At 52.0% G+C, this 8,931-nt stretch overlaps 1 protein-coding gene across 1 annotated transcript; it reads left to right on the top strand.

Annotated features, from left to right (window-relative positions):
* Window positions 1-1,421: 1,421 nt before the first annotated feature.
* On the top strand, window positions 1,422-8,561 carry LOC123061617 (protein trichome birefringence-like 38). The gene is made up of 5 exons (XM_044484793.1): window positions 1,422-1,856; window positions 1,969-2,140; window positions 7,566-7,738; window positions 7,841-7,999; window positions 8,095-8,561. Exons 1-5 carry the CDS (start codon window positions 1,486-1,488, stop codon window positions 8,384-8,386), a joined length of 1,167 nt encoding a protein of 388 aa, XP_044340728.1. The 5' UTR covers window positions 1,422-1,485; the 3' UTR covers window positions 8,387-8,561.
* The last annotated feature ends 370 nt before the right edge of the window (window positions 8,562-8,931 follow it).

Raw genomic sequence — 8,931 nt, 5'->3', positions numbered from 1 at the left:
CAGGTAGCTATCGTACTGTGATTTTAAAATACATTTATGTGCATGATATGAAATTGGTAAACAACCGTTCAATATGAAATGTGAATTTGCATAATACTGGAATTATTAATTGTAAACTAATAAATCTGCTAAATGGGTCATGGAACTTTGCAAACGATTCTAGCAGTAAAAGCGGTTGTGATGAATAGCCCAATGGCATACAATTTTCTTCATCAAATCGTGTGTGACATAGTTGAATAAAGCAAACGATTTACGGAGGCAGAGCGTGTGTGATCGTTACACCTATCGCACACGAGGCTATACATAAAACTGTGTGAGATGTATATACGAATGGTAACGTTTGTCTAGGATTCACTGTGTGGGATATCCAGACGAACGGTAACGTTTCTCTGGGATTCACTATGCGGAATATGCAGACGAACGGAAACGTTTCTCATGGATTGACTGTGTGGGTTGTGCAGACGAATAGAAACATTTCTCTGGGAATCACTGTGTGGGATGGACCTATGAATGGAAACGATTGGGCCTGTATAATTGTATACGATGGCTAGCCCGACCGCACACGAGCTCATTTTGCGCAGCGTGTGTGACCGAAGGGCCTATCCCGATGGTTTTCGGGTCATGTGGGAAGGACCCCCCATGGCGACGGTTTAAAATGCCGTCGCGAAAAGGGGTTAAAACCATTTGTATAGCAGCTCGCTGTACCAGTGCACCTTATGGTGATGGCCCATGACTAAGTCCTTTTACGAGGACATCTGTCTTGAGAAACCCACAACAGCAACACACATGTTATTGATGATATCTGACTTTTTATACGTCAATCAAATGGCTTTAGAGACGGCGAAATGTTTTTGTTTTATCCACTGGCCGATGCATAGCATGACCTTTTTTATAAGGATTTCTTTATACAACTTTTCATAGGATTTCTCGTATCCACTCAAACTTTTTAAAAGAATATTTTATTTTTTTATGATGCAATCGAACATATCAAAACCCTATAAGATTGACATGAGCGTGACATTTCAACTTAATGTTTTTTTTTCTCATGTTTTTAGAATCTTGCGAATCAGAGAGACCCTAAAAACGACAATCTTTAGGATCTTTAGAATTAAAAGAGGCCTTAAGAACGGTAATCTTTTTAGAATCAAAGAGGCCCTAAAATGAGTAATCTTCCCATAGGATTAAGAAGGCCTTAAAACCTTGCACACCATGAAATCGTGTGCCGCGCAATGCCCGGACCACCATGTCTGATTACCATAGCATCGTCGGCCTGACGAGGAAATCTCGTTTCGTCGGTGCTAGCCCCACCTGCAAGCGAGAGAGAGCAAGAATCTAACCCGAGATATATTACCCAGAAAAGCTGACCGGATAAAAGGCGTAAAAAAACCCGTCCCGCACCTTATAAAGCTCACTGTCCGTCACTGGTTAGCTAGCTCACCCCGCCCCGCCGTCCCCAGCTCGTCGCTCCATAGCGCCGAGCGAGCAATGGCCCCCGAGCGGCCGCGGCACAAGCTACGCCTCTTCCTCCTCGCCGCCCTCGCGTGCTCGCTGCGCGCAGGCGCCGCCGCGGCGAACACGTCCACGTCCACCCTGGCCATCCGGCACAAGCCGGCGTCGAAGCCGAGGCACGGCAGCACGAGGCAGCACCGGCCGGGTCCGCGGGGGAGCCACGCCGGCAGCGGCATGGCGTCGTGCAACATGTTCCAGGGCAGCTGGGTGTACGACGAGGCGATGCCCATGTACGACGCGGCGGGCTGCCCCTTCGTGGAGCCGGAGTTCGACTGCCAGAAGTACGGCCGCCCCGACAAGCTCTACCTCAAGTACCGGTGGCGCCCCGCCTCCTGCGAGCTCCCGAGGTATGTATGCACGCACGCACGCACGCGAGTCGGTACCGGCTGATCTCGTCGGAAACGAAGGTCGCTGACGAAATGGCGCATTGCTCATGCGTGGCCATGGCCGCCGCACCAGGTTCGACGGGCGGGACTTGCTGAGCAGATGGAAGGGGAAGAAGGTACTGTTCGTGGGGGACTCCATCAGCCTGAACCAATGGGAGTCGCTGGTGTGCATGCTGCACGCGGCCGCGCCGGCCTCCAGGACCAGCTACAGCAGGGGCAACCCCGTCTCCACCGTCACGTTCCAGGTCCGTGCCGTCCCGTGTATGTTCCAGCTAAGATTCGGTGTCAGTCATTAGCCATCCCTCCCTTCCATTGCATCAGCACCAGTACAGAAGAAAGTACTTCCTGTAGTGCACAACGTTCTGGTTAGGTCCTACTAGTAGTAGTGATAACTTGTGAAAGCATGAATTGGCCAAACTGTTTCGTTGACACTAGTAATTCCTTGACGACGAGTCGTTGATAGATTATGCGCAGCTGCACCTGCACGCACTTTGGAAAAGGGACGTGCTTTGTGCTGGCCTTTTGGCGTCCCGGCCGCTGGCTTTGGGGCACCACCGGTGGAACTGGAACAGCGTGTTTGTCTCCTCCCCCGCGCCGCGCGAAGGGATACAAGTAGAAGTAGCTCCTCCAGCCGTCCAGCGTAGTGCCAAACCCACGAGCCGCTTCCTTCCCTTCTTGCTTGCACTTGCACATCACATGACTGCGCGGGGTCGGTGATGGTGGAAATCGTATCGTGAGGCGGGGGTGGGGGTGTGGGAACCAGACGCCATGGGCGACAGCGCAGAGGGGCACCGCACCATGTGTCCGCCATCTCTCCTGCCACTTCCTTCTTTGGTGTTTTGCTGATTGGTGGTATCATCCCGTGATCCACTGAACCAAACCAGGGTCAAACTCTTTGCTCCTCGAGATGGAAGGCAATCTTCTTTTTCTATACACTCCAGATTCCATTTGGGAGAGGCTTGGCACGTGAGAATTTCTTGGCTCCACCAGATCGGTACTTTTGGGTGTTAAATCTGACTTGTAGGCACACGTGATAGATCGATGGTCAAGAAACTCACGCATATTAGTACTCCTGTAGTAGGTTGTTTGCTGGTTGAAAGAAAAAGGAAAGATACACTAGGACTACCCAACGTACTAGATCTTAGGCCAACTTCAGCGCACGACCCCAAACGAACATCCATTTCGATCTGTTTTTGTCTGTTTGAGGCGGCAATGGGTCACCCATGTCTGTTTGGGGCCGTTGCCGTGCCGGTGCGTCCAAAGCACGGCCACACACCAAATCATGTCTGAGATGAACGTGATTAAAAAAATCACAAAAACTAAAAAAAATGCTGACAAAACTAAAATAAACACAAACGTAAAAACATAAAAACATAATTAAACATCTCACGACCCCATAACAACCCGGTTCCACAGTTCACATAGATTTAATTAACATAAAAAAACAAAACAAAAACGCCGCCCCCGCGCTCCTGCCGTGCCCGTCGTGGTTTCCTCACACGTTGCTGTTGTCATCGTCGTCGCGAGTGAGGTCGATATAGGGCGGCGGCGTCCAGAGGTGGGCCGGCCCTTGGAAGGCGGGAGGCTCCTGGAAGGTGGCAGGCGCCTGCACCTCCTCCCCCCGTGGCGATGGCTCGCACTCCGGAGACCGCGGCGGCGTGGGGCACCAGTTCACGGCCCCCATGGCGTCGGCCATGTCGTCGGCCGTGCACGACCAGCTTCACTGCTGGCCCACCAGATCCGGATGAAACGCGGCGACGGGCTGCTCCTCTCTCCTCACCTCCTCCTTGACGTCCACCATCTCTAGCTCGGGGAAGGCGACGTCACAGGCGGCAGAGAGGGCCATCATGGTCTCCAGGCCCTCCCACTGGCGCTCATTGTGCGTGTTCATGGAGTCTTCCATGACACATTGAAGGAGCCGGGCCTCCTCCTCCTCTGTCATGCGAGGAGGTGAGGAGGGGGGGGCGACGGAGAGGGCGAAGGCGATGGCATCGGCGTGATGCCGCGCACCCGCGTACGCCCGCGCGCGTGGGGAGGGCTCGGAGCACGCGTGCGGCGCTTACGTGGTCGCCACGGCCCCGATGAGGTGCCGACAAAGAAGGACGCACGCCGGGTGTTGTGCTCGTCTCGCAACCAAGTGTCCTGGGGTCGACGGCGTACCTGGGGTCGTAGTAGAGGTCGTCTGGCAGGAGGCAGCGGCGGCATTCGATCTCCTCGCGGCACCCACGTCCGCTCGTCGGGACCGGCGAGATCGGCACCCGGTTCGTGGACAAATGCCAGTTATTGGGAAGATGAACGTCGCTTCAGGGGAGCGGCGTCCTCTTCTCCCAATAACAGCGGCAAACATCCACGTGGATGTAGTGTCGGTCGTGCTCGCCGGCGGCCGTAGGGGCGATGATGAATGCGGGAGGCGCGGGGGCCCTCCGTGGGGGTGATCCGAGCTCGTCTTTGACGCCACGGCTGCGGTGGCCCGAGGACGAGCCAGCCTCGCGATCGTGCGCCCCCTTGCGGCCGGTGTTCCACCACCCCATGGCTTTCGGTGACCGACGAACTCGAGGAAAGGGAAGGAAGGGCTAGGGTTTGGGTGTTGGGTTGCGAGGAGGCCGCACGGCTGTAGTGGGAGCGTGGACTGCGACCGGTTCACGGCTTCCTATTTAAGAAGGACGCCTACCGCGTGCTTGGGCGGATGATAGGTGGGGCCGACCAAGCGTGCGTATTTATGTTGGGCGGTGGGAGGTAGGTGACCGCCTGCCACGCGGCCCCGATGCGGACGAGCGGCGCGTCCGTTTGCTGTCCGCCTGAACCCAAACCAGATGCATGTTTGCGTTTGAAATGAGTCGGACCGAACATCAAACAGACAAGATGAGGCTAGGGTGTCGCGCGCTGAGCCATGAGATCCGTTTGTTTTGCCTCAAACAAACGAGGCCGGATAAGATGAGGTCGCACGCTGAGGTTGGCCTTAGGTCACCGCATCAGGCAGGGACAGTCTCGCGGGATTTACCGGTGAACATTTTGCTCCACTCCTACGTCCAAGGGTGGAACGTGCGGCTGTGCAGGTGTGGCCCTCGGGAAGAATCTGCAAGTCGGCACCCAACTAAAACCGGTTGGAATGGAAAGAAGGAACCCAATAAAACGTGGGTGGGATAGGAAACCCTTGTGATGACGCAGAACTTGACTTGTTCTACATCTCCACCATCGTCATCATTGGCAATGTATTCTACACCTCCATCATTATAAGCATAGGCAAGTGGGACCGGACAGATTTCTGGGACTCCCATGGGGTGCGACCTAGGGAGATTGCGCCTTTGATTTACGATGTGTCCACTAGAAATAAGTGGAAAGTGGCTGAGGCCATGAATGAGGTGCATGGCTCTCCAAAATCAAGCCACCCGACAATTGGACTATTGAGCACATCTGCCAAACCGTCTTCCTTTTGGTCCAATTGGATGAGGTTTATCTCATTATGGTTATTACGGAGAATGAAATCACATGGAAGCATACAACTTGCGAACAATACTCTGCGGCTTCCGCTTATAAGGTGTGATTTCTTGTCCTGGCTACTTCGCGCACAAAGTTGAAGGTGCGGAAAGCTCCTCCCCCCCCCCCCCCCCCCCCCCCCCCCCCCCACTCTTCCCGAAGTTCAACTTGGTTGGCTATCTAAAATCACACTAGAGGATCCTTCGACCACCACAAGAGGATCACACTAGAGGTACTCGGAGCACGATTTGGCAGTCCGAGCCGTCATAGCACATCACCCAAACCTCGTGCAAGTACACACAACAAGCCACTGTTCAACAACACCGGAAATAACCCGTCTTTCGTCATAGTTACAATGGGTTTTAGTTCTTGCCAAGTGTTGCATGGGTCGGCAACGTTTGAAGCAGAGATTCATTGGCCCATGTGCTTCACGAAAGATCACATACGCAGATCAACAACCACAAGCAGGCGGGTGCGAACATGAATTGTTTTCACCTGAGGGCTAACACCCGTAGAAGGATGACCTACATTCATATGATCAGCACAATTATGGGTGATCACAAGCATGATGAAGTGGAGAAAGTGGTGAGGGTGTCCGCGAGCTGTAGACTTCGACTAGGACGGCATGCAATTCACTGATCAAACCTCATGGGAATTCACGACCACATCCTTGAGTGAGATGTTTCGTGCGATATCTTATATGTCTTCTGAGAAAGCCTTGTGGTCTAATGGCTTCATGTGAATGTCCTTAAAGTGTGTTTGAATAGTGAAAGTATAGAATATTCTATTTTTAATGTGTTTTAAGGTTCGTGAATACTGTGGGTTGTAAGGCACAAAGTGAAAACAAAGAACATTAATTCATTTAAAAAGAAAAGATTGAAAAATTAAAATATGAAAGATTCTAGAACAAAGGAGAAATGTTTGTGTCTTGAGGTTTGCGCATTATGCTTAAGCTCTGTTGTGAAATCTTCTAAATTATGAGGTAGAATTCGATGGGATGAAAGATAATATCCAATACTTTTGCTGTTTTCTGTACTCCCTTGACGGTTGATGAACAGATCGTAAACTTTTCGCGCAAAAATATATCCAACAGAAGTACTGTTGCCATCTATGTATCGTGAGTCGCCGTATTAGCACATTCAATGAACAACATTCAAAGTAATTCACACACTATATACAGGTATAGATACTACTTGCAGCAGCTTAACAAAATATACTATATACTACCCCATTCGATGGAAAAGATGGTCCAGTGCATTGAAACACCTACTCCCTTCTTCCATCTATATAGGACCTAATGCGTTTTTTAAGACCGCCTTTGACTATTAACAAAATTAATAGTACATGACATGCACAATGTGAAAATTATATCATCGAAAGCTCCTTTCACACACGAATTTAACTGTGTGCTTTGTGTAAGTTACATGTCATATATTATTGCTCTAGTATTTGGTCAAAGTTAGCCTCGAAAAACGCATTAGACCCTATATAGATGGAAGGGGGGAGTATTATGTTTGGTGCCGGTTCTTGCCACTAGACGGCACTTAGCACTCCAGATGATGAGGACAACTCAATCAGTCGTTTCCTGGGCAATAATCTCACACCAGCTTGGCTAGCCTTTCCGGTCCTAGCCTTGTGGTTGCCCTCACTCCCTTGTGCGCAACTAGCGCCAACCCATAATTTCCGGCAAGAAAACGAATGACGCGGGGCCGGGGAATAACGAGCGACCGCTGACATATACAGCACACGCCCGATCGGCAATCGCGGCGCTTTGCAGTTCACTAACCTGCAAGGTCACGGGCAATTTGGAAAAGGAATCACTGATGTAGGAGTCCTAAACCAATGGTCCACGAGCTCGCGTCTGGTCCTATCCGGCAAACGCAGGCACAGCTCGCTACGGCGTCGATGACATCGCACCTGCCGTTTCATCGTTATTGAGCGCGACAGTGCGACGCACAGCGTAGCCGCGGACGCAGACAAGCGGAGATGCGTCGGCGTACCTGCCGGTTTTATGGCCGCGTCCGCCGTATCGGCGCCGACAGGCTTGGAAACTTGTGCATGTTGATGATCCCATGTGACCGTGCATGGAGGAGTAATTACGTGTACGTTGTACGTCGAGGTGCACGGCGCGATCCATCAAAAGTTTGGTGCCGGACGCGCTGGCGGCTGACGTGCGCTTGCCGTCTCGTGCAGGACTACGGGCTGTCGGTGGCGTACTACCGGAGCACCTACCTGGTGGACATCGTCGACGAGTCCATCGGCCGGGTGCTGAAGCTCGACTCCATCTCCGGCGACGCGTGGCTCGGCGCCGACATGCTCGTCTTCAACACTTGGCACTGGTGGACCCACACCGGCAAGGACCAACCGTAAGACGCACTACACTTTCTTGCGCAAGCATATACTGGTAGTACATAAGATCATTCTTGTGTTTGTTGACGGCATTTGTATTTCCTCTTCCGTGAAACCAGATGGGACTATGTGCAAGACGGGGCTCACGTCATGAAAGACATGGACCGGCTCACGGCCTTCTCCAAGGGGATGTCCACATGGGCCAGATGGGTGGACTCGAACGTGGACACCTCCAAGACCAAGGTCTACTTCCAGGGCATCTCTCCGACACACTTCAAGTAAGCCCACACCCCTAGAGCCCAGCTCCCGCATAGAGTAGTACCACGTTTAAAAACACTGACCTGTTCAAAATTACGTACGTACTACTACGCAGTGGAGCTCAGTGGGGGGAGAGCTCCAGCAGCTGCGCACACCAGACGCAGCCGATCGCGGGGTCGACGTACCCGGGCGGGCCGCTTCCGGCGCAGGGCGCGGTGCGGAACGCGTTGAACGGCATGTCGAAGCCGGTGTTCCTGCTGGACATCACGCTGCTGTCGCAGCTGAGGAGGGACGCGCACCCGTCGGCATACAGCGGCGGCCACCCGGGCAACGACTGCAGCCACTGGTGCCTTGCCGGCCTACCCGACACCTGGAACCAGATCCTCTACGCCTCGCTCCTTGCATAGGGGCGCGCTTTTTGTCATGCTGCTCTTCTTTCATAGTAACGTTAATTCTTTTATTTACGGGTGAGTGCTTAAATTGGTGATTCAATTGGTGTTCAATACCAGGGTGGTCAATCAAACAGGAAATATGTTTCGGCTGTCCCCTCACAATTTCAAGTTGAAAGTCTTTTTTTTGAAACATCAAAACATTATTTCTCAAATAATCGCATGGTCATTTACAAGGGCATGAGAAATAAAATCGGGGAACGTAGAGTTCCAAAAACTAGAAGATCTATCGCTAAACGAAATCCTGACAAGATCGTTTGCAACTTCATTTGCTTCCCGCAGGAAATGGTACATGAAACATTTGCAAAGTCCAGTGCTAGCTCTTTGCATTCAAGACCAGTGGCTATGTCCGAGCCCACGTAATCATCAGCTTTTTGCGCCGCCTCCGCGGCAAACGTGCAATCTGTTTTTATAATGACTTTGTTGCACCCAATTCTCCCTGCTAGGTATAAACAGTGGCGAACGCAGGAATAATTTCTAGGTGTGGCGGAGTGTATGAACAA

Source organism: Triticum aestivum, chromosome 3A (genome assembly GCF_018294505.1).
Source record: "Triticum aestivum cultivar Chinese Spring chromosome 3A, IWGSC CS RefSeq v2.1, whole genome shotgun sequence".
In the NCBI taxonomy this organism is placed as follows: domain Eukaryota; kingdom Viridiplantae; phylum Streptophyta; class Magnoliopsida; order Poales; family Poaceae; genus Triticum; species Triticum aestivum.
The sequence above is the reverse complement of the archived record's forward strand: the minus strand, read 5'-3'. Positions and strand labels throughout refer to the sequence as shown.

Coding starts and splice junctions, on each gene's coding strand:
- LOC123061617 (XM_044484793.1), top strand. CDS start 1,486: ATGGCCCCCGAGCGGCCGCGGCACAAGCTACGCCTCTTCCTCCTCGCC. Junction 2,141..7,565: donor TCTCCACCGTCACGTTCCAG/GTCCGTGCCGTC, acceptor CGTCTCGTGCAG/GACTACGGGCTGTCGGTGGC. Junction 7,739..7,840: donor CACACCGGCAAGGACCAACC/GTAAGACGCACT, acceptor CCGTGAAACCAG/ATGGGACTATGTGCAAGACG.